Here is a 24,921-nt window from a genome sequence, read left to right as displayed (position 1 = left end):
AACCAAGTGGAAATGAGTCACTCCTTGGCAGAATCGTGCTCTTGGAACACCCACACTAGACTGAAACTCAGGTTTGATGGTCATTTCTCTGAGTCATATCTGAGTTGACAGTACGAGCCCATGACAAGAACTTGTTCAGTTTCTCCTTAGAACCTGGAACGGCTGCTTCACCTGGAGAGAGCAGGTGGAATTTCTCACTCCTGGAAATTTTAATGTGCTTATCAGAACCCACGTTTAATGCTAGTGACCTCAAATGCACAGTGTTCACATACACCACAGATACTCACCAACGTGAAGATCAACAAAAAAGAAGCAGAAATAATATATGGGCTAAGAACTTAAGTCTTCTTGTAACTAGAGATATTTTGTGAGAGAAGATTGCGTGTTGCCAACTGAGAAAGAGCAGAACAACTCTTGCCTTCCATGTTTGTGCTCATACTGTAAACAAGGGTCCTTTCTGAAGTGTATTTAGTGGCTACTTCTTCATATTTTCCTCACTTCCTGTTGATCCTGCTGTTTATAACAGCCACCACAGACAGTGCTAAAGTTCTCTCTGCTGTTTCTAAGCATGGGTAGTTACTATATCCCCCTTGAAGAAAAAATATATGTGAGATGGTAGGCATGATTATACTGCTGACTATAATTTCAATGATAATAAATCAAAAATATATTAAATTATGCATCACTAAATAGAAGTACACATAAAATAAAGTTATCTGTTGGTGATAAAACTGTGACCACAGGTTCACAAGACCCAAGCAGTGTATTTTCCCCTACAAGCAATGTTTCAGAATTTACTAATTCAATATTGTGATTTTTCTTTAAACATAAGGACCATGATGAATGAAAATCAATTCTATTTCAATATATCTTGCCAAAGATTTTTTTAAACTAAGGTGAAAGTGCCCTAGGAAGTCCCCAAAGAAGCTCGATATCGTCCATCGAAAGATCCGTGGGACACTGGAACCTCGAGAAGTTGTGGCTCGGCCCCTGGAAGCCCCTCCTGACCAGCATGCCACACCTCCTAAGCAGCCATCCCTGCAGTTGCTCACCCTCTCCAAAGGAGAGCCTGGCTAATCAGAAAAGAAACTCCCTTCAAAGGCAAACAGTGAGTAGTGTACATATGGCGGAAAACAAATGGCTCTTGGTACCATGTTGTGGAAATTATCTCGCTTAGGTAGATAAAGGAGCAAGGCAAGCCCAGGTGGCACTGGTGAGTCCCCCCTCCATCACACGGTCCATTTGTGACGTGTGCACCAGGCTCTCTGAGAAAACGCCAACCCTACACTGGGTGTCCTCAGAACCTGCCTGTCTTTTGTCCTCCGAGTTTGTGTGACGCGCGTCTCCATCATGTCTGTTACCGCCTGCCAGGGCCTGGGCTTTGTGGTTTCACTGATCGGGTTTGCAGGCGTCATTGCAGCCACATGTATGGACCAGTGGAGCACCCAGGACTTATACAACAACCCAGTGACGGCTGTATTCAACTACCAAGGCCTATGGCGTTCTTGTGTCCGAGAGAGCTCTGGCTTCACGGAGTGCCGAGGTTACTTCACCTTGCTGGGGTTGCCAGGTAAGGACCAGGTACCTGCTCTTAGGGTGGATGGGGGTAGAGAAGAGAAAGTAGCCTATACCTGAGACCCTAGAAGAGGGACCAAAAAGCCAGAGAAAAGATTTAATTCTGACAAGAGCAATAGACCCTAGGCACCGTGATTGGAATAGAAGTATAGGGAGATAAACTTTATGGAGATGTTGACACTTCGGTCCATTGGTGTCCAGTTCTCCCAAGGACACATTTTTCTAGTTGCTCTTATGTGAGCAATGACAGAGTCTCGATTACCCTCAAGAACAGGACTCAAGACACCCAGACACTGGCCCCTTTCTCCGATCCAAGAGTCCCCTTGCTGAGTCAGAGACCAACTAAGTCCTGAACAGACTTTCTATTCGGGCCTCCCATGCCTGGCCCGGGCTCCAAGAATTCTGAAGCTAACAACAAGAATAGAATTGGAGCCATGGAAAAGGCATGAAAGAAAGATACAGGGTTATCAACAGTGCACTGGATGGGCCTGTGCTTGGGGTTGGGGGAGGCTCTGACCTCCAGGTGCCTGACCTTCAGAACATACTGGTCTCAAGGAACAGGAATCCAGAACCTCCCAGCACAGGAATGTCTACCTGACAAATGAGTTCTTCCATGAGGGAAAGGTGTCAAGGGTGGCCAAGCCCCCTCCCCACATTTGCTTGTTAACCACACAAGTTTGCGTGGGGATTTTTTGCTTAGTGGATTGGCCATTTCAACTTGAAGAGCACTTCAAGTCACAAGAGAATGTTGAAAGTGTCTTTCACTCGCACAATCAAGTAAGAAAATGAGCAAATATATCATTTTAGTTTTGCTTATTTGTTCCTTCCTTGGATATACACAGCAGTCTAACTAAAGGAATTGGTCTAAGTTGGGTATTGTAGGAAGAATCAAAAACACCATGGGAATTTCCCCAGGTGGACCTTGCCATTTGACCACAGGGTCAAGACTTAGATACCCAGAAAGGAAGCAAGAGAGGAGAGCAGTTACTTGGAGATTTGTCCATTTATAGATTTCCTATCTGTTTATGGGATGATCCCAACTGTTGGTGCAGGGTTTCTATTTGAATGAGTTTGATTCACAAAATGTCCTCGGCCATAAGATGTCTGAGACCTGGTGCTTCCTTGTAGTGGGCTTGTTCACGCGAGAAAAGGCTACCATAATGTTCCTGAAATCTAGCTCCAATGGCTACATCATCAGAGTTATTTCTGGAATTAGATGGGTAAAGTTCTTTACTCTGCATTTCTGTTGGTAATTGCTGTAGTTGGGCAGTGTACAAAAGCAGGATGTGAAATGCATGCGGGCATAGACTGCCAGGCACAAGCCTTCAAGTTTGGAGACCTGGGTACTACTGAGGAAAAGTTCCTCGAACCATTTTGCTCATTAGAAATCGAGGATATCAGTTGGCTGACTCTGGTAGAAATACTGGGAGCAGCAGAAACAGAAACTATGTGTAGTTAGCCAGAGAACCCAGGACATGACTGTTTGAGTTTCTTTTTCATTGTCCTTGAAATGAAAGAAATGACGTTTCAAAATTTCCACTGGGAATGCAAGCACAGACTCCCAAGCTCAACAAGAAACAGTAACGTACAACATAACCCTCCAGAGCAGTGGTTCTCAACCTTCCTAATGCTACACCCTTTCATATGATTCCTCATGTTGTGGTGACCCCCAACCATAAAATTATTTTTATTGGTACTTCATAACTCTAATTTTTCTACTGTTAGTTATGAATCATAATATAAATATATGTCTCCTGATGGTCTTAGGCGTTCCCTGTGGAAGGGTCATTCAACCAAGGGGTTATGACCCACAGATTGAAAACTTTTTCTCCAGAAGAACTCTAGGCATAAGACTGCCAGTTGCCTTCCTGGACAAAAGAGGCATCTCACTAGGCTCACAGCCCAAGGACAACCTGTTCCAAAATGACTGAGTATAGACAAGGTTCCTTCCTGGGGGAAAGAAAAGCTACATCCCTTGGTTCCCTCTCTCAAATGTAAATCATAAGGGACTAAGCAATGACATAGAAATTATAGCATTAGAAGAAATAGTTATTCATCCAGTGAACATTTGCTGAGCTTTCTGGGTATGGGCAACAGAATATCAAGGTGCTTGAAAATCTGGAGACGGTGAACAGACCATTATCAGGTGGGGTTCTCAACGCCTACCGGTATGTATTTCTCATGAGGGCCATCCTGCCAGTTTTAGGCTATTTTACGCATTAGGTGGAAATAGCATGGCCTCCTGAGTCTATTCGTCTCTACCAAATGTGTCTCCTGACATTTCCAAACATCCCTGGGGGCGAGGGGTCATCTCCACAAGGAACCACAGTGTATAGGAAGTGACACCTACGAAGCGTCAGAGACCACGGAGGAAAGCTACTCACTGTTGGCCTTTCCTTCCCCTCCATCTCAGCATATAGCAGGGCACAAAACAGAACAGAGACATCTATGGGCAAAGGGCTTTGTAGGAAGTGGTGACAGGGATGGAGACAGTGAGGGCAAACAATGCAATTCATTTTGTGTTGTTGCTGGTTTTTTTTGTTTTGTTTTGTTTTGTTTTGGTTTGGTTTGGTTTGGTTTGGTTTTCTGAAACAGGATTTTACTATGTATCCTTGGCTGGGCTGGAACTCCAATGTAGGCCAGACTAGCCTTAAAACTGTAGAGATTTGCTTGCCTTACATATATGTGAAAATGTCAAGGAATAAATATAATTAATGAAAAAATGACAGTTCAAGATGCTTAACATACAACTATTTTAATAGTCATTTTATCCTTTGTGTGCCATCATTTTTAAAAGTTTGGGTCATGTGTATTAAATTTTAGTGAGCTAGTTTTATGAGGACATATTAAAGATAATTCATTTCTGAAAGAAAGGAGCAAAAGGCGACAGAGAAAGTCCTATCTGAGAAAAGGCAGTGTGGTGTGAGAGAGTGGATAGGACCAGGCTCTGTGTGATAACGTTAGGGAAGGAGGGGCCGCCCAGGGCAGTGAAAGTCAAGAAGACTTAGCAAGTAACACCCGTGAACAGCTGACAAGAGTCCAATGGAAAAGTAAAAGAGGTTTTGCCAAGAAACATTTCTTAAGATCTTCAGATTCCTGATGAGAATGTTATAAAACTATTTTATTTTTTTTTGCCTCCAACTAACAGTACGTAACAATAGTGGACGCTTAGGTCCTTGCTGGGCATTATTTTAAGAAATCAATATGTATTAGTATATGTTTTACATTATTACGTATTCATTAAATGGCTTAATACTTCAATATTTTCAATAATCCTCTGAGATAAGAACTATCGTTTCCTCCATTTCACAGATTGAGGAAACTGAGGCACAAGGTGATTAAAGAATCTGTCAAGGGGCCCTGTAGTATAAATGGCAGGTTACGAGTCCACCAAACTGGCTTTGCCCAGGGCTGGGCCCCTCTGCAATACAGGAATTCTAATCAAAGGCTAGGAATACTTGACAGCGCGTATCAATAAGAAGCAAATGAGAAATGTTTGACTGCTTTGTTTAAGAATAATGAAGAGAAGGCCTAACTCTAACAGATGTTCAGCCCAGTTTTAACACTTTGATAACTAAAGTTGTATTTTGCCACAAGGAAAAACAAATTAATGGAAGAACACCTAAAATCAGAAAGCCACATATGTGAGTTTACTGTAAGGTGCAGGAGGTTTTACAGAACACTGGGGAAAAGGAAGGCCATTCAAAAAATGCTGCAGAAATTATTGAGGGACTTTATGGGAAGAAAAAAAATACATTAACTACTTTGTAAATATTTTTAATTACAAAATAATTTATAATGTTTTTACCTCCTACATGGAAAATATTTCTCTAAGGATGAAAACAATGTTGGAAAACATAAAGGAAAAATAAATTCATTTGATTACATTATTCAACAAAAACTCATTGAGCACATTTTATGTGCCAGATTCTGGAAAACCCATAAAATGGAATACGTTGCATTTTTTCAAAACTATAAATGAAGTTAAAAACCCAATAACCAATCAAAAGCATGTCTGTTGTACTTGCTGCAATGTATTACTACACAATTAACAAATAGTTCACACAAATAATGGTAAAAGATGTGCTAGCGAATAGATTAATGAACAGTGCAGGCTGCCAGGTCAAGAAGGAAAAAAAATATTTCATGAGTATTTTGTTGTGAATTTTTTTTTTTGAAACAGGTTTCACTGTGTGACTCTGACTGGCTTAGAACTTGCTTTCTTTGTAAACCATGCTGGTCTTGAACTCACAGCACACCTGCCTCTACCCCCCCCCACACACACACACACACACTTAAAGGTGTGCTCCTTAGCACCCAGCCCATGAGTTTTAAGGTTTTTCAAGGCCTCAGGGCCAGCAGCATAACTGGGGGGCAGGAGGTTAAAAAGCAGGTACTGTTGACCTGAGTTCAATCCCAGGGTCTCAAACTGGAAGGAGAGAACTGACACTGACTCCTGAAAGTTGTCCTCTGACCACCAGAGGGCACTGTGCACACACACACACACACACACACACACACACACACACACACCAAACCCACAATAATAAAAAGAAAAAGTAAAACAAACTTGGAAGCAGTAAAACTCAGTGGGCAAAGAAATATACGTTAAAGCAAATGGTTATGTATTACTTATTAATTGCACAATCTGGGTGAGGATATAGAACTACATTTTCCACTTTGGTTTTACTTTATGTATGTGGATGTTTTTCTGCATATATGCCTACACTTTGTGCTTGTAGTGACCTCTGAGGCCAAAACAGGGCATCAGATCCCCCGAAACTGGAGTTATACACAGTTGTGAACCACCATGTGGGTGTTGGGAATTGAACCCTGGCCCTCTGAAAGAGTAGTCAGTGCTCTTAACCAGAGAATCATCTTTCTAACCCCTAGAACAATCCTTTTAGACACTGACGCTGGGAATAAACTTTAAGGGGAAAATGTCATTTCTCATAAAGGAGATACTACGCAAATACTTCACACTCTTGGGCAATTAAGTTCTCCTGTGAATCTATCTTAAAATGTAACCAGAAATGCTGGCAAAAAGTCACACATTAAATGATAGATATTTATATAAAAACAGTGCTTTTACATAAAAGAAAATTAGAGAAAGATAAATCTAAGTGTATGAGAACAGAAATTTTATATGAACTTACTATAGATATATAAACTACTAGCAACCTGTTATTCTTGCAAGAGTTTTGATGGCACAAACACAAGTGGGAAGACCAAATTATCAAATATATAGTTGATCATGTAAAGTTGCCCATGCAGAGGACTGAGAAGAAGAACGTATGTTTATAGTTTATCTATATGGGTGGAAATAGTTTGTCTAGAGTTTAGATATGAGGGATTTGTTAAAATGCCTCCAAATCTTCTATTACAAACACCAAACACTTTTAGAAAAGATGAGGAGGAATATTCACTATGGTAGCTTTCAGAAATTAATAAATGTGTCCAGTATTCTTCTAGCAAGTTCAACTAATACCTACCTATAATATTTTCATTGCTCCTTGGATCACCATTCTTGCCAAATTACTCAGTCCCTGTTGTAGCTGAAAAAGTTCAGAAAACTGAAAGGATAATTTCTCTAGTGTGGGTAAAATGGCACCAGTTCCTGGAAACACGGAGGCTGAAGTGGCACGGAGCGTGTTTACGCTGAACATGGGGTGATTTCCCTGAGGACGCCAGCGAAACATCTTGCTCAATTCTAGAGGTTATTAAACGAAGTTGTACCAAAGCTATTGCTGCAAACAGAATCAGGCCAGGAGTTAACACAGGGATATGAATCCTCTTTACCAACACCTGTTGCCACAAACAAGAAATCCGGTGTTCCTCCTCAGGCCAGCGACGGCTAGAGCAGCGGTCACTGTTTGGAGCACAGAAACCGCCCTCGAAGTGAGAAATCCACCTGCTGTGTGTTTTAAGCCTATCCTCTAAAGTGTGTCGATACGTAATTTCTCTTTTTTCATTCAGAATTCCGTGTAGGTAGAGTTAGCTTTAGTTTACCACTTAACTTTAATCTTTTCTTTTTCAAAAAAAAATTTTCATTGCCGCATTTCCACCTAGAAAGCAAGCATAACACCTAAATAAGTTTTTTGCCCCTGGCTTTGAAACTTACTGTAAAACATCATAGAGAAACTGCCACAAATAATCTATTTTTTTTCTGTTTTCAACTTATTGTTTGGATGGCATTACAACGAATGTTTAGAATGCATAAGTGATAAACCAGTTAGCTGAAAAAGCAAACTCATGGAGCTTTGTGGGAATGACAAACACGCCCTCTGGTGGAACCACGGTTGGCAATGCCCCCCAGAAGCAAGGCCAGAGTAATTTTGGAACCATTCCACCAGTACCCTTCAATCCAATGGTTCAGTCTCAGTCCGCCAGCAGAAACCGGTATCATTTACAGTTGACTTGGTCTAGGGGCTCAGCCCAGAGACACTCAGCCATCAGTGTACGTCTCATTTGTCATGTAAGTCTGGCTTACGCCCTCATTTGAATTTTTCTGATGTTTCATTCTCTACAAATATGGACCACAGAAAGTGGTGTGCAATCAAGAGCAGGGTTGCCTCCGTTCACATTAGGGGAAGACCGCCCACATTAATCATTTTTGTTTTAATAAGAATAAAGCCTTAGGCGCAGGGGGAGTTGAGAACAGTCAAGATACCATTGAAATATGGACTGGCTTCCTTGAGAACTTGCCATGGCTAGAGATTGGGGGCAGGAATGTGAGAATGTGAGCGTGTGTGCGTGCTGTGTGTGTGTGTGTGTTTGTATGTTTGTGTGTATGTATTTCAGGACCCTGAGAAGTTCTAATTGAAACGTCTCTGAATTCAGAGGCCAGGCATTCAGAGGCCACAGGCTGATAAATTCTCTAACAAAATGTAGCCATAGAACAAAAACCCAGCTCTGACCCCTTCAGCCAGACTTTTCTCTAGTTGAGCATACAACTTTTGAGAAATTCACCAACTGTAGTATAAACTTTTCTACAACACATGGAAACTAGTGAGATCAGAAAAGCTCTAGAATGCTCCTTACAGTTCCCTATCAGGCTACAAATGAAGGAACTGACCTACCAAGGCCAAATCACTAAACACACAGAGCTTCCCACACAGGGATAGTGTGGGAAGCAGTTCCTCAGCCTCTCAGTGACCAGGTCAGAAATTCAGGCCAGCCCTGTTCCTTCTTTCAGCCTTCACAGTAACCTCTCTGTCTGTGTGGTATTTGTATAGTTCCTATTCTATGAGAGACAGCAAGAGTCAACTGGAATCCGGCTCTTTGGGCCGTCCCGATACCCATGGATCAAGGGTGCGCCTCTAGAATCTGACTTCCTGTTGAGAGAGAGGGAGAGAGCTAGATTGGAACTCTCCACTTCACAAATAAAATAATATCAGCTGCCCTTTCCATCTGAGACCATAAGAGAAAGGTGACGCGGGAGTGCAAGGAGAAATGTACGACCATCTGACTTACGATAGAGCCGAATGGGCGCATCCCAGGGAGTTTTATTATAATTCAGGTCAGCCTTAGTGGTCTCTCCTCACGCTCTCACTGGATGGAACAAACTTCCTTTTCCCCTACATGGTGCATTCTGGGCAGAGGCAGAGCCGGTAGGGCCTGGTCGAGAGGAGAGTCCTTCGGTCCACTCAGCCTGCTTGACGTTCCAACCACCCTGGCTGTGAAGCTTAACCAGACAAGTGCCTCTTGGGGCCGCTTCCCTTACAAATGAAAAAAAAAAAAATATGCCCTTGAAGCAGGAGTGAAACTGAACTATCTAAGGAAAACAGTATGAGCAAACACAGCGCTGAGGGGACCTTCTGATTAGGAGACCTCCCTGCGGCCAGCCAGGCCGCACACCTTCCCAGCAGGAGGGTGGAGGCTTGCTCCTGGAGGCCTAGGACCAGCAGCTAAAGCCATGGCCACCACCACGTGCCAGGTGGTGGGGCTCCTCTTGTCCCTCCTGGGCCTGGCCGGCTGCATCGCCGCCACCGGGATGGATATGTGGAGCACCCAGGACCTGTACGACAACCCAGTCACCTCTGTGTTCCAGTATGAAGGGCTCTGGAGGAGCTGCGTGCAGCAGAGCTCAGGGTTCACCGAGTGCCGGCCATACTTCACCATCCTGGGCCTTCCAGGTAGGTGAGGTGAGAGAGGGACAGGAGAGGCAGAGGGCCTGTGCACCCTCAAGGACTCCCAGGACTGAGTCCTGCCTCAGGCATGACCCTGGCAGCCCTGGCTCCCAATAAAAGGTGTGAATAAGAGCAGTTGGCCCTGCATCAAAGCAGGCAATAGCCGCACAGAAGGTGGGAGAATTCATATGCCAGCCAAGAAAATGGCTCTAATGTAAGTACATGCTGGTGATGGCTAATTCGAACCTTGTTACATAAGGACAACATAAATGGCTGGCTTCCATTCCACAAGCAGGAGACTTGCTTCTGCCTGCATATGCATGAGAATAGGAAAGGGAGTGGTTATTTTGTTATAGACAGAGATATTTATCGAGAGTGACTTCAACTGTATTTTCAATTCGATTGAAGTTTTTAAAAAAAAATTGGGGACCTTGTGAGGTGTAAAAACATTACCATTATTATTAAATTACGATTTTCTTTTTCTGCATTTGTGATGAAAATATCTGGTATACTTGCCCTAAAAGTTAGAGTTGTCAGAATATAATATCATAACAATGTAGAATGCAAATGTATGACACCGTTTCACCTTTGAAGACGAAGTTGAAATTTGCTTCTAATACAGATAATTATTCCAAGCATCATAGGGACTTTGCATTCTTGACAGTATACGAACTCAGTTTGTACTTAACAAAAGCAGCGCGCAAAAGGTATCGAGGTGGCTTTGATTCTCCAAAGCAAGCGCCTTGTAGAGAGAGAGATGAGACAAATTTACACGTTGTAAAGAGGTTGTGGAGCCCTTGGGGTAGAATTGTAAAGAAGCAATTCAACGAGTTCATCTTCCTTTTGAGAAAGGAGTATAGAGGCCAAGGGTTAGGGTGTGCTCTGTTTTGGGAAACCACCCACTGCAGAGTTAGCACAGTCCACCAGCTTAGGGAGAAATAGCTAGAGGGGAGGAAAACAGGCTGAGAGATTGTGCTATGTGCAAAGGACAGGTCATGGGGAAGCCATGCAAAACCTGGGTTGCTACCTGGTTAGCCACACCCATGTTAATTATTAGATGGAGATAAAAAAAAAAAAAAGACAGTGATCTTAGTCACATCTCCCCAAAGCATCTGTCCTGTACTCAGTCCCCTCTTTCTAGCATCCACCAAGCACTCTGATACTCTCTCTCTATGGCAGGTTCTGCTTTGAACCTTCCGAACAGCTCCATCCGCTCTCATACGGCTCAGCCCCACTCAGACCCTTCACTGCCGTCCCGTGTGGAATCCTTCCCTTTGACCCCCTGAAAATCTCTCCTCTGTCTCCTATAGTTCCACAAACATACCTTCCACCCAGGCTCTGGAAGCCCTTTGCCGTCCTGCCCAGGATCTACCCCGCACCTCACATCTTTCCCCTCTCCTGCTAACCTGAGCTCCCGTCCTCCTTCCCTGGAAAATGGTTTCTCATTTCTAACCATTGTCAAGTTCTGCCTCCCTCCTGCTCACTGACAAGCAAATCAAAAGACTACATTTTCCCACCACTTCCAGACAAGCGCATCGGCTTCCTCAGTCTGGTTTCTATCCTTTGCCCTTGATCCCTTGCTCCTTTGAGCACAGCACCAGGTTGGGGTGATCCTTCCAACACCAGTTCCCACTCCTCCATCTCCTACAGGTATCAAAGCCCAGGCAGTTCCCATGATCCTCTATTCCCTGCTTGATTAGTGAGTAGACATGACAGTCCAACCTGGGAGCCTTTACACACACACACACACACACACACACACACACACACACACACCCTTCCTCTCCTGCTCTCTTCCTAAGGCTGCTGCCCCACCCCATTTTTTCCCTCTCCTCTCAGTGTTCTCTGGCCCAGGCTACCCAGGATATTCCCTCTCACCCCCTGCACCTGCCCTTCCCACAAATCTTATCTGAAACTTTCCCACATCTTGAAATTTGCTAGGATCCCACAAACCAGATAGCCCAAGCGCATGCTCATAGCATTGAGCTCCCCAGTCCCCTTTGACACTGTTCATGAATCTGAGAAGTATTTCCTGCAGATCTCAGGGTACACAGTGCAAAACTGGCCTTGTGGGTGCCTGTAAATCTCCATTTCAGGAGACATTAGCATCTTGTCTGATATCAAATTGTCTGATATCAAAATGTCAACGAAAAGGCAGTGGATTTGGTGGGCTTTTTACATGGGTGTTAGCAACACCAGGAAGAAATAATTATTCCGCGGGAAGGGAATCTGAGTCTGAACTTTAGATTATTAACGTCATTATTTATACATTTGTCTAATTCTGCTCTGTGCTAACACAGACCGAGAGTCTCCCAGTTCTGAACATGGGGCCTGGAAGGGAGGCTATACGGCACATGGTTGATAGAGTAGGTTGAACCGAAGAGTGAAACCTTATTTCAGTGTTTATGCAAGCCATTTGTACACACAAAATTATACAGATAAGAAGTTTCCTCTTCCAAAAAACAGAGGTTTGGTTTTGCCTCTGTGCTTGGTTTTTGCTGTTGTGTTTCCATGTGTAGAAAATGACCTGGGTCCCCTCCTTGTCAAATGGTCACCCAGGCTTGTCATCGATAAAATTCTGCCTGCTTACTGTACAGTCTGATGAGGGCATCAGGAGCAGTTAGTCAGGGTAGTTAACGCCGGCTGCAGCAACAGCCACACTACTCAGTTCAGTGGCATCACACAACGTACGTTTCTTACCTGCCCACATGAAGTCCACGGGAAAGAAAGATTATACACAGGCTATTCCTAGAAGCTGAATCAAAAGAAAGCCCTAAAGGGAGCAAAGGGGCTCTTAAACACGTCAGCCTGGAAATGACACTTGTCACCTCCACTCAGAAAGCACCGGCCAGCACTAGACACATGGCTCCGGAAGGGGAGAGATGTGGGGGCTTACAGCTATTTGGTAAGCACTGATCAGCTCAGCACCCATCAGCTCAGCACCCATCAGCTCAGCACCCATCAGCTCAGCTGCATAGGCCCTTTGAGTAAGAACTGTCCAGGCTGCAATCTGCCCCCCATGTTGACTTCCCACTCACCCCCTTTGTTTATTTGCCATCATTTCGTTTGTTAGTTGCTTGTGGTTCTTGCTTTATTGGACACAGAACGTAGGTCCAGGGCTTTGTGCTTGCTAGGCAACTGCTCTCCACTGAGCTGCGTCCCTAACCTCCCTACCATGCTGATTTCAGTTCTGCAAAGCAGGTAATTCCTCAGCTGCACAATGGTCAAAACTAATAGGAGTGCAAGAGAGGTCATGCTATTGATTTATGCTCAGTTTTCCCACCAAATGTTGCTAAATTCCTCTGCGTGTAATGTGTTGTCTGATACAAGAGTATAGTTTCCAGAGGGCAGACATTTGATAGGAGTGGCCAGGAATCTGGAAGAGGGGAGGGTTTAAGGAGTTTCTGTGAAGAAAAAAAAATTCCTCAGGACTTAATATCAGATGAATGTAAACACGGTCATGGAGGAACGGCACAAATTTCTTCACCAGAAACTTAGATGGAAGAAAGGGAAGCGTGCCAGCCCCCTTATTCCATGTCAGGCCAGACAGGCAGCTTTCAGATAGGAAACTCGGTTACCGCCATAAAGCAGCGCTGAAGTGTTTCAAACGCTCAGAGGGAGAAGAGGTCCCGGGCTACACTAGAAGAGTTTTAGGACGCAGGGCGCAGGCGGAAACCGCATCCCAAGAACTGCGAAGGTCCCATATCAATGTGCTTAGTGCTGCTGGGTGCAGTTGGTCTTCTCTCTGTTGCTAAGTTCATGGCCAGAGGACCCTGAGCTGCCTGTCTGCATCTCCCACACTGCACTGCGTTGCCCACACAGGCAACAGTGTAGAGGAATGGCGTGGGGTTGCTATTCTATACTGACTCTCGGGCTAGGCTGAACCACCATGGGAATGAATGTTGGGGCAGGGGAATTCCCAGTTGTTACACAGATTCCCCCACCCATCTGGGTTATAGGAACAGGATTCCCCTGAAAACCAAGAGAACCACAGCTTGGCAGTGGCCATGGAATGCAGTGTGGAGCTGAGGAGCCCCCGTCTCTTCAGCAGGATGACTGCACATTACAGCTGCCAGACTCCCAGGACTGAGATCTGGCTGACTAAAGGGATGGGCGGGAAGATCCTCTAAAGGCAACAACAGAAGGAGACAGGGTTTCCAAACAGGAAGTGGAAGGGGTCTGCAGACACTTATGTCGATAAATCAACATTTACCAACGAGAACACACAGCAGCACTTGTCATCTGAAACAGCTGTGTGAACAAGAACCCAGGGAAGAGGAGAGAAGACTCTTTGGTGGTGCATGAAATAGAGACAATGTGGGGGCAGTAGAGAAACAGTGTGGGTGGTGGCTTCATTTTGACCTAGAACACAAGAGAAATAAGCCTGGAAGTGTTCAGAGGGAATCAGGACAGGCACCATACAATCACCCTACAATCACCAAAAGCTACTAAATTCTTCCTTAGTGCAAGCTCTTTTCTTGCAAAATCTTCACTTAATCTCAAAGGAAACTTTTTCATGTCCATTTGGTACTTACAGTCATAGAACAATTTAATTCAACTCCAGCTGTGTGGAGTCTCCTACAGGCAGGACAGGGAGAGAAGAGGCGATGGTGACATCACTACATGTCACCAGCTCTGTGCACCTAACAACTGATTGCCTCTCTCTGTGTCCAGTCCAAGCAGCATGCAGTGCCCTGAAGTAAAGGGGGTGGCCATAGGTTGGGCTGTCCCTAGGCTCTCCTACAGGGAAATATAAACAGATTTATTCTTACAAGAAAGTCCGAGAGGAAGGAAATGGGATATGGCCAAAATCACATAGAAGATGGCCACAAGTCTGAATGGCTTTTCTAAACTTCCTTTCCTCCTGCCTGGCCTGTTTCTCCTTCCAGCTAGGAACGGGTTTTTGAGACTTCATGAGAGAGGGGTCTGGATGTGAGTACAGCAAACATAAAGGACACATCATCCACGTCCCTTTCCTAGCAAACTTAACTGAGCACATAGAGTATCCCATTTACGCAGAGGGTGGTCTGAGTGATGCTTCCCCTGCTTCCTGGAGACAGAGGAGCAGCAAAGCAAAGCTCAGCCGGCAAGCAAAGCAGAGGGAAAGCAAGCTTCTGCCAGCCTCGTGCTGCTGCCACTGCCACCGTGAAGACATCACAGTCAGACAGTCTTGCTTAATGTGTTTGCAAACATTTGAACCACGTCTGGGACAATGGTGAGTCCTAGGGTCAGGGGCAGGTGTGTGCGGGAGATCTTGGTCCCTCACATCTCCTCGCTTCATTCTCCCCACCTCTAAAACACCACACTGGATGGCATGGATGTGAAGAGCCAGGCAGCCTAGTCACAAGAGCTGGTTGTGGGCACTGTTTAATCATCGTGCCTACGCCACCCAAAATATCTGAAGTAAAGATAACTGAAGGTGCTGTTCTTCCCTTCCCCATCCCTATCACATCCGTGTCCCGGGTCCTCCCGTGTTTCTCAGCTCCACAGCAGGCACTAAGAATCTCGGGGATTTCCATATGAGAAGTTTCGGTTCCCCTTTCTGCATCACTGTGTAAAATCCGCCACCACTGGAGAACTGGAGACTTCCCATCAACCACATGTATAGACACGGAGAGAGGGGTTCCAACCAACCTGCATTGAACCCAAAAATCTACAAGGGAAAACATATGACTATCCTGAAGTATCTTTTCTGAAGTTGTCCTGCGCATTTCTTTTTGCCCTTAACTGAATGATTTCTCATGGATCTAACGCTCACAGTCATGTGAACCAGCTGGCCTCTTTCCAGATGCTGAGGGGAAACCTGGTCCTAAAAGATGAATGATCCCATTAATCATAAAGTTGATCTTGAGTCTGGCAGCGCCTCAGGGTTTTTAAACAAGCTGTTTCCCTCCCTCCGAAAGGGGTGGGGGAGCACAGCATGCCTTTGACTTTAAGAACAAACATTCCAGTGTTTATACAACATCACATATGTGAAGAAGATGCCACAGGGAGGTGAGCCCCTGACTATAGAACTCATGGGGACCTAGAACCTGGATTAAAATGAGGCCACCTGGTTTCTCAAGGAGCCAAGCTGAGACTTAAGAACCAGAATATGCTGGGCAGTGGTGGCACATGCCTTTAATCCCAGCACTTGGGAGGCAGAAGCAGATAAATCTCTGAGTTCAAGGCCAGCCTGGTCTACAAAGTGAGTTCCAGCCAGGGATACACAATGGAACCCTAAATTATTATTATTTCTCCCAAAAGAACCAGAATCCTTGTTCATCTTGCAGCTGGAGTGCTCCTGGTCTCAATGGAAGGACCAACTACCACAATGTGGCATCCCAGGGGCTGGTCTTGTCAGGGTACAACATCGCTTCTTGGCGGGGAGGCACATCGCTAGAGATATAGCTGGGTCTCACCTGAAAGGCTGACGAAATACTATAACAAAAGTCCCTTAGAGGGGGAAGCTGATGAACAACAACCCCCCAGCTTATTTCTCACAGCTCTGGAAGCTGGAAAATCCAAGTCATGGTGATGGAGATGTTAGCTTTTGCTGTGTTCTCTCATCGTGAAAGGGAAGAAAGGGCCAAAAGGCACAGCCAGACTTCCGTGACGCCTTGATAAGACCTACTGCCATCACTAAGGACTGAGCCCTCCTCTCAGACTCCGCCCCCCATACTCTTTATACTATTGTATCGGGAGTAAGTGCGTTTGGCGCCTCTGTTCATTGCTGGCACGATCCTGTGTATCTGCCTTTATCTGTGCTTTTAGCCCTCCCTGATGCCACTAGGTCCAGCCTCCCTCTTCCCACCATCTTCTTATTGATAAACTATTGAAAGGCTTAATATTAACATGCTGATCATTATAATTAGAAACGTACAGTCCACCCATGACCTTAGTGATTGATTACCTTTGAAAAAGGAAAAATACAGAGTACTTCTGGTATAGTCTCAGTACCTTCATTTCTTCATGCCAGACTTAGTGCTGAGTTTTCCTATAGTTTAGGTTGTTTTGGGAGGGTTGTTTGTTTGTTTTTGTTTGGGGAGTTGAGGGTGTTTTGGTTGGTTGGTTGGTTGGTTGGTTGGTTGGTTGGTTGGTTTTGGTTTTTGTTTGGTTTTTGGTTTTTTGTTTTCTTTTGGATTTTGGTTTTTGGGGGTTGGTTGGTTGGTTTGTTGTTTTTTTTTTAATATTTATTTATTTATTATGTATACAATATTCTGTCTGTGTGTATGTCTGCATGCCAGAAGAGAGCACCAGACCCCATTACAGATGGTTGTGAGCCACCATGTGGTTGCCGGGAATTGAACTCAGGACCTTTGGAAGAGCAGGCAATGCTCTTAACCACTGAGCCATCTCTCCAGCCCCTGGTTTGTTGTTTTGTTTTGTTTGGAGACAGGGTTTCTTTGTAGCTTTGGAACCTGTCCTGGAACTCACTCTGTAAACCAGGCTGGCCTTGAACTAACAGAGATCCATCTGCCTGTCTCTCACGTGCTGGGATTAAAGGTGTTCGCCACCACCGCCAGCCTTTCCCTACAGTTTGTATCTGTTGCATGGAGGTTTCAATTCCTATGCAAAGACAAGCAGAATGATGTGCAGTTTACTTGACTTTCCTGTCAGCTCAATAGATAATTTGATGATCACTTTAGAGAATTGCATTCCCTTTCTAGGCCCAGTTTATCAAGTTTTGAAGTAATAAGTACCCAGAGTTCTCTCAACCTCACCTGTCCATAACTCCCTTTCTCTGGACATCTGTGTGCACACCCTTCATCACTCGGAGGGATACAAGAGATGCCTTTTTGCATTCCCCACAATTCCATGTTTTTGCACAGTGTCAAAGCTCAGTTTGTGGTCTTGCCAGTCCTCAAAGGTTCAGCATTGGTTAATTGGAATTGTTGTGTTTTACCAACATAAAACCTAACTGATGCTGTTATTTGTCTGCCTGTGTTGGGCCTCTTCTTCTACAGCCATGTTGCAAGCGGTACGAGCTCTCATGATTGTGGGCATTGTCCTGGGCGTCTTCGGGATCCTAGTGTCCATCTTTGCCCTGAAGTGCATTCGGATTGGCAGCATGGATGATTCTGCCAAGGCCAAGATGACCCTGACCTCGGGGATCCTGTTCATCATCTCAGGTAAACACAGACTCCCGCTCTCAAGCATGAACCCGCAAATGCTAGAACAAATTGTTCTGATTCAAGAAAAGTGACCCCTTCCCACTATTAAACACAGCTCAGAGTATTTCACACTGGATTTACAGTCTGAGTGCGTGGAAGCAAAATTACCCTCCACAGAACTGTAACCATTTCTAAGGTCCCACTTAGCTGCTACCAACACTGCAATAGAGGAAAGTCAACCCTAAGGCAAGCATGTGAGTGGGCCCTTAAAAACCACTAGGAAGTGGTTTTAATGGGGAAACTCTTGCCAGTAACTAAAGAGTCGTCCCCAGATGCTTGGTTTATTTACCCTTGGTCCTGAGGTGTGTGAAAACATCTCTTTCTATGTGCACTGCACATACAGGAATCCTTCTAGAATTAAGTGTGAGATGCACTTTGCCTATTGTCTAGTAAGCAAAACTTTTTAATTCAACAGTCAGTGGTTGGTTGATTATTCTATTACAAGAATAGAGAGTATCTTACAGCCTTTTTATCTGAACTCATTTCAACGTAAAATGCCTCAGATATATTGTGACCCCTTAACCTGGTCCTTGTTCTTTTCCCACAGGAATCTGTGCAATTATTGGTGTGTCCGTGTTTGCCAACATGCTGGTTACCAACTTCTGGATGTCCACAGCCAACATGTACAGCGGCATGGGCGGGATGGTGCAGACCGTTCAGACGAGGTAACCCCCTACTTGGCTTCCTGGTGATCCACAGAGAATAGTGTAAGAGGACGATTAAACTCTGTGCCTAATGTGCCTGTCATGGCCTGAAATAGCAAACATTTATCAGAGACAACCACACTGTATCATAACTCAACAATGATCGGCACATTCATGAACTTCATTTCCATGAAATACCGTTGCTGATATGACTTGAGGCTGATCCGGCATTTGCACTGAAATACAGTGACAGCTCACGATATTTATCTAGCGTTCTTACACGGGCCCCATTGTGGTGGCAATACGACAGGCATGGTTAACCCAAGATGTAAATGAGCATCAACTTAGACCCACAGTCCATAATGGAAGCGGGACAGGAGCAGGGGAAAAACTCCAATAGAAAGGAGTCGAGTCAGATACGGGTAGGAGAAGGGCTGGCTCCTCCCAGTGCTGTTGCCTTTTCCTCTCGCTCATTAGCTCATCCAGTGAATGTATGGAACACCTGCTGTGGCCCAGGCAGAGACCAGGGTGCAAGAGATACAGCCAAGCTCCCTGTCTCATGGAGGTCTAGGAGGTGGAGGTGAAACCTCTCTATAATTTGATGCCTGAAAGAAACAGGGCTTTTTTTTATTATTTTTTAGATTTTATTTCTTTCTATTCTGTGTGTGTGACTATTTGCCTGCTTGTATGTCTATATACCACATACGTGCCATGCCTGAGGAGGCCTGAAGAGGGTGTCATAGCCTCTGGGTCTGGAATTGCAGACTGTTCTGAGCTGCCATGTGGGTGCTGGGAATTGAACCCAGGTCCTCTGGAAAAGCAGTCAGTGCTCTTAACCACTGAGCCATCTCTCCATCCCCAAGGGGGGAGGGAAGTTTAGTGGAAAAGCATTATCAATACCTATATTTGTTTAGCCCAAGTATCACATTGATGTCCCTCAGCAATAAGCACCAACAAAACCCCTAAGAAGGAAGGTTTTGTGTTGTAAGGAGGCCGCTTGTTCGTTCTGGCAGCTCAGACCTGAAATAACAACACAGAAACTGTAATTAATTAAATCACTGTTTAGCCAATCTCTTAAGTGTTTTGCTGGCTAGCTTTTATATCTTTTGTTAACCCATTTCTATTATTTTATATTTTACCATGAGGTTTATGGCCTACTGGCAAGGTTCCAACTAGAGGCTTGCATCATTCCCCTCTCGTGGCTACATGGCATATCCTTGACTCCGTCTCCTTTCTCCCAGCATTCAGTTTAGTTTTCCCCCACCTAGCTCTATTCTGCCCTGCTATTGGCTCAAAGCCGTTTCTTTATTCATTAACCAATAAAAAGCAACACATATACAGAAGAACTTCCTGCACCAGTCTTGTTTCCAGAGGGTGGTATAAGTACTCTCTACATAGCAGAGCCTGGTATTTCTCCAGTTACCCAACAAGTGATACAGACAGGATATCAAGATGGTACAATTGTTATGATCTGACTCTGGAAACCCAGGGCTCATTTGTGTTTCTGCTTGGTTACAAGAATGAGGAGGAACATGATCATATAAGCTGTCAACATTCTGTTTCAGGTCTCTCCGATAGTGTCTTTACTGATTGCCTGGGACTTTCTCAATTTTAATACCAGGAGTATCATATCCTTTGAAAGCACATGCTCAGTTATCTAAAGCTCCTCATGGGTCACAACTCCTCAAAGTCCACCATCTCCCAGTAGGACTACCTTGGATATCAGGCCTTTAATACCTGGGCCTTTAGAGTCACAATATAATGCTACCTGAGACAAGGTCCACTATAAAAACTCAGGATACCAAAACTCCCTCAGAAACAACTTGAGGCTGTCTCCATCACTCTTAAATTTCTCTTTTCAAGCCTTGCAGGCTCACTCCTTGATCAGGAGAGAGAGAAGGAGGGACCAAAGGAGAACAAGGGGGACGGAATGGCTGGAAGCAATGGGGAGGGTTTAGTCAGCTGTATTCACGACATCTCCCTCTTCAGGTACACCTTTGGTGCGGCTCTATTCGTGGGCTGGATCGCTGGAGGCCTCACACTAATTGGGGGCGTGATGATGTGCATTGCCTGCCGTGGTCTGACACCGGATGACAGCAAGTGAGTCCTGCCTCCCACTGCAGCTAGAATTTTGCCTGATGCATACTTTATGGACAGGATAGCTGATCCATATACATGGGAGAATGATATCGGCTACCAGTTCCTTGAACTTCCTCCTTTACGGGGAATTGGAAGAATAGAACAGGATTCCACTTGGAGTGTTTAAGATGGATCCTCTTTGAAATTAGGGGTGGGGTAGGCGCGATCCCTCTAAGTTCCTTCTGGCTCCAATGATTCCTAACTGTAATCCTTCCCTGGAAGAGAGTTTTGCATATCTACCACCTGCAGAGATATTTGGCAGCACCTGAAAATACTTGATTGCTTTGTTGATGGTAGGGGAAAATGAATCTGGTTTCTAGTGGGTAGATATATGCCCAGGGTGGACATCCAGCAATGCATGGGAGCATCCCTCACTACGAAGGATTTGCTCCAAAGTACCCACAGCCCTGATATCCAGAAAGCCTGCTCTTAATGTTTACAAAGGATCTTGGATCAGTAGAGCCAGATTGTATGGTGGTTCTACCACTCATGGGCCCTGTGCATACAGCAAGTCTTTCTGTTCTCCCGGCCTCTGACAGCACATTAGGACTGTTATAGCACAACACCCTATGACAGTTAATTTAGGAACAATAAAAATATATTTACCACAGCTCTAGAGCTGGGAAGTCCAAGATGAAGACATTGGGATTGGTACCTAGTGAGAGCCCAGTCTCTGCTGCTGAGATGCCAAGATGGCATCCTCCTGCATTCTATGACAGCACAGTCCTAATGTGCTGTCAGAGGCCGGGAGAACAGAAAGACTTGCTGTATGCACAGGGCCCATGAGTGGTAGAACCACCATACAATCTGGCTCTACCGATCCAAGATCCTTTGTAAACATTAAGAGCAGGCTTTCTGGATATCAGGGCTGTGGGTACTTTGGAGCAAATCCTTCATAGTGAGGGATGCTCCATTCTATGCAGGAGAGGAAGGTTGCCCACATGGAAAAAAGAAGAGGAAGGCAAGGAAGCAATCTTTTCGGCCATTCTCATGACTGCTTAATCATGTCTCCAAAGCCCTATCCATGTTTGGTTTTTGTTTGTTTGTTTTTGCTTTTCAAGACAGGGTTTCTCTGTGTAGCCCTGGCTGTCCTGGAAGTACCTCTGTAGACCAATCTGGCCTCTAACTCAGAGATCTGCCTGCCTCTGCCTCCCAAGAGCTGAGATTAAAGGTCATGTGTCACCACTGCCCCAAAGGCTCATCTCTTAACACCATCACACTGGGAATTAAATTTTCCTGTGAATTTTGTAGAACGCATACTCAACCACAGTAGCCTCTGATATCTTGCCCATGGAACAAACAAATTAGAAGTTGCACATCTGTAGATTCCAGCTGACAGACTCTGTGATTCTTCATCAAAACAAAATCCCACTGGACAATTGTCACCTTCATCTTAATTAAAAAAATTCAGTGGTCAATAGCAACCATCTCATTACAGCTCTAATATGCACATGTATTACACAGACAGACAGAAAGACAGAATTTTTATTGATCTTTTAGGTTAGAATTAAACACACAAAAAAAAAGTCAAGGAGGTAGATACTTGTAATGCCAGCCCCGAGGAGGTGGAGACAGTGGGAATCAGTTCAAGGTCAACCTCAGCTACACAGCAAGTTAGAGGCCCAACCTGAACCACGTGAGATACTGCTTCCAAAACAAAAAAAAGCGTGGTTGGGGGGGCTGGGGGAAGGAACAAGAACAAGCAAATAATTAAGTATGCATGAAACATAACAGGTTTCATTATGAGATTTTTATCCATGTGTCCAATTTTGTCTTTATTTATCTCATCATCCCACATGTTCCCCATTGCCCCTCCCTTCCCTCCCATAGCCCCCCACTTCCGCTTTCATGTCACATTATCCCATCACCCTCCTTGGGTCACCCCTCTCTTCCTTTAAATTTCTTCATCAACCTCTAAGTCTCCTTTAAAAGCAGGAAATCATGGTCCACCGCAGACAGCTTATGTCTCCAAGAACACAGTGACTACATATCCTAGCCAGACTAAGACTAACATATCTCTATGAACACTAAAGACACTCATGGTGTTCAATGATTGTTTCTTTTGCTTTCAGCTTCAAAGCCGTGTCTTACCATGCCTCTGGCCAAAATGTTGCCTACAGGCCTGGAGGCTACAAGGCCAGCACTGGCTTTGGGTCCAACATCAGAAACAAGAAGATCTATGATGGGGGTGCTGCCCGCACAGAGGAAGATGATCAATCTCATCCTACCAAGTATGACTACGTGTAAGGCTCTAAGATACCCCTGCCACCGGGTGTCGAAGAAACCCCTCCCCAAGAAGAGCTCTCCCCAAACCAAGGACATTCTACCTTGTTCCATTGCTTTTGACTGACAGTGGGAAACTTGTAAAGCCTTAATTTCATCCATGGTGAGGTTAGACAGTCTTGGCCACGCATCTCTGTCTCTAAACAGTCTATCACAAAACAGCTGAGCTATCGTTTATGAGTTAGAGGTCATAACCACTCACTTATCCCAGTCCTCGGCCTTTCGCTGTAGACTTAGAATGTAACTTGACACACTGACAAATTACTTGATTACTTAGACAGCCTTTCCCTCTCATATTTACTAAACCTGTTGAGAATCTATTTCCCAACTTGACCCCCTAAGTAAAATTTTTAAAGGGAAAAAAATGGATTAAAGGGCATTATTTCATACTAGTTTTGCCTTGCCCACCCCAACTTGACTAATAATCATAGTGAACACTGATTAAAAAGATAACAATAGAGGAGAGACAGTTGCAGTCTCCCCAACCTCTGCTCATGTGGCGATGTGATCTCACACGTTATCAGCCACAGGGGTTTTCAGGTGAGGCAAGCCAGCTACTTCTCTTGGCCTCTGTTGATTTCAACTAGACAGTGCCAGAACTTTCCACCTGGGGTCCTTCTTCTGTCAGAATTCAGAAATTTTCCTTAGGCGACAAAGAAGTGGATTTTTTTTTTGGTAACCTGAGTTCTATATACAGTTATAATAAATAATACATTAGCAAAATGTCATATAATATCTCTGTGAATTGGCCTCACCCTTACATATAGAAATATCTGGGGGTGGGGATCATTCCTTGCTATTGTCTATATTGTACTCAATAAGGTTCTACATAAATCCAAACATCATGAAAAGCTTTCTGATCCTAATTGTTTTCTTTTGAGATCTCCATAACCTAAGTACGGCCCTTGTTTTTAAAAAGTCAAATTCCAAATCCTAGAGAGTAGCTTAAAACTGGTTCTTTTTGCAAAAAGACTACTTAGCCTGTGCCTCTTCACTGGCACATTTCCAGTCCCTGCCAGTGAACAGTGGCACTTCCTGGACCCTGTGGTCAGTTTCTGTGGTTCTGACAGTTGCACCGGGCATTAATATGTGAGCCGCACCCTTCTCTGTGCTTGTAGGAGAAAACACGAACTCCAGCCCAGCATGCAGCTGGAATAGGCTCCCAGGAAATGGAGATAAGGATGCTCACTAAAACCCACCCAAGCCCAGAACAGCAATGGTGCTGTAGGAGCCTGGCCGAGGCGTTGTTATAGAGGAAAGGGCAGTTCTTACATTAATAGTGCAGATAAAAGTGACCTCCAGGGGGTCAGAGAATACTCAGGCTGTCTCCAGGGTAACGCACAGAGTTCTTCCCACTGGGACACCGGTGGTTTTAGGCTACATTGAAGAGGGCCCTCCTAAAACTCATTGTTAGAGGTGGCTAAGAAATGGACAGATCAAACAATTCAAGAGAGGAGGGAGAGGAGGAGGTGGAAATGAGCTGTTGAAGGCATGGAGGTCATTGAGGTTCTTGGGGTCCAAACAGAAGGTCATCCCTTTGAGACCACGAACACAGTGAGTTTCTTCCCCTCAGCCCCAACTACCCACTCACCAGAAAATCCCCAGCCAGGTTGGAGGCAGTGAGACTCAGCTGTTTTCAGTTAGTAGTTCTCTAACATGTCATTGGTTGTTTTGGTTTTTTTTGGGGGGTTTTTTGTTTTGTTTTGTTTTTTCAAGACAGCGTTTCTCTGTATCTTTGTCTGTTTTGGAACTTGCTCTGTAGACCAGGCTGGCCTCAAATTCAGACATCCACCTTCCTTTACCTCCCGAGTGCTGGGGTTAAAGGCGTGGGCCACCACTGCTGCCACCACCACCACCCGGCTTGACACAGGACTGTTTAAAAGCTTCCCTATAGACTTTACTCTGTCATCTTTTTGTTATTGCTCTGCCTTATTGTATGCATTGAGTATTAACCTCCATGTTTTGTTACTTAAATATTAAAAACACTGTTAACTTCCA

At 44.6% G+C, this 24,921-nt stretch overlaps 1 protein-coding gene across 2 annotated transcripts; it reads left to right on the top strand.

Annotated features, from left to right (window-relative positions):
- The first annotated feature begins 1,342 nt into the window (after nt 1-1,342).
- Nucleotides 1,343-24,921, top strand: Cldn18 (claudin 18). Of its 2 annotated transcripts, none has more exons than XM_050139657.1 (5): nt 1,343-1,570; nt 17,651-17,815; nt 18,405-18,522; nt 20,491-20,601; nt 22,713-24,921. In XM_050139657.1, exons 1-5 carry the CDS (start codon nt 1,351-1,353, stop codon nt 22,885-22,887), a joined length of 789 nt encoding a protein of 262 aa, XP_049995614.1. In that variant the 5' UTR covers nt 1,343-1,350; the 3' UTR covers nt 22,888-24,921. The 2 variants fall into 2 exon arrangements, with proteins under 2 accessions (XP_049995614.1, XP_049995613.1); XM_050139656.1 differs by lacking the exon at nt 1,343-1,570 and adding an exon at nt 9,354-9,710.

Source organism: Alexandromys fortis, unplaced genomic scaffold (assembly GCF_014885135.2).
Source record: "Alexandromys fortis isolate MF-2015 unplaced genomic scaffold, M_Fortis_MF-2015_v1.1 scaffold_36, whole genome shotgun sequence".
NCBI lineage: Eukaryota > Metazoa > Chordata > Mammalia > Rodentia > Cricetidae > Alexandromys > Alexandromys fortis.
This window is presented reverse-complemented; position numbering and strand designations above follow the sequence as displayed.

Coding starts and splice junctions, on each gene's coding strand:
- Cldn18 (XM_050139657.1), top strand. CDS start 1,351: ATGTCTGTTACCGCCTGCCAGGGCCTGGGCTTTGTGGTTTCACTGATC. Junction 1,571..17,650: donor CACCTTGCTGGGGTTGCCAG/GTAAGGACCAGG, acceptor CTTCTTCTACAG/CCATGTTGCAAGCGGTACGA. Junction 17,816..18,404: donor GATCCTGTTCATCATCTCAG/GTAAACACAGAC, acceptor CTTTTCCCACAG/GAATCTGTGCAATTATTGGT.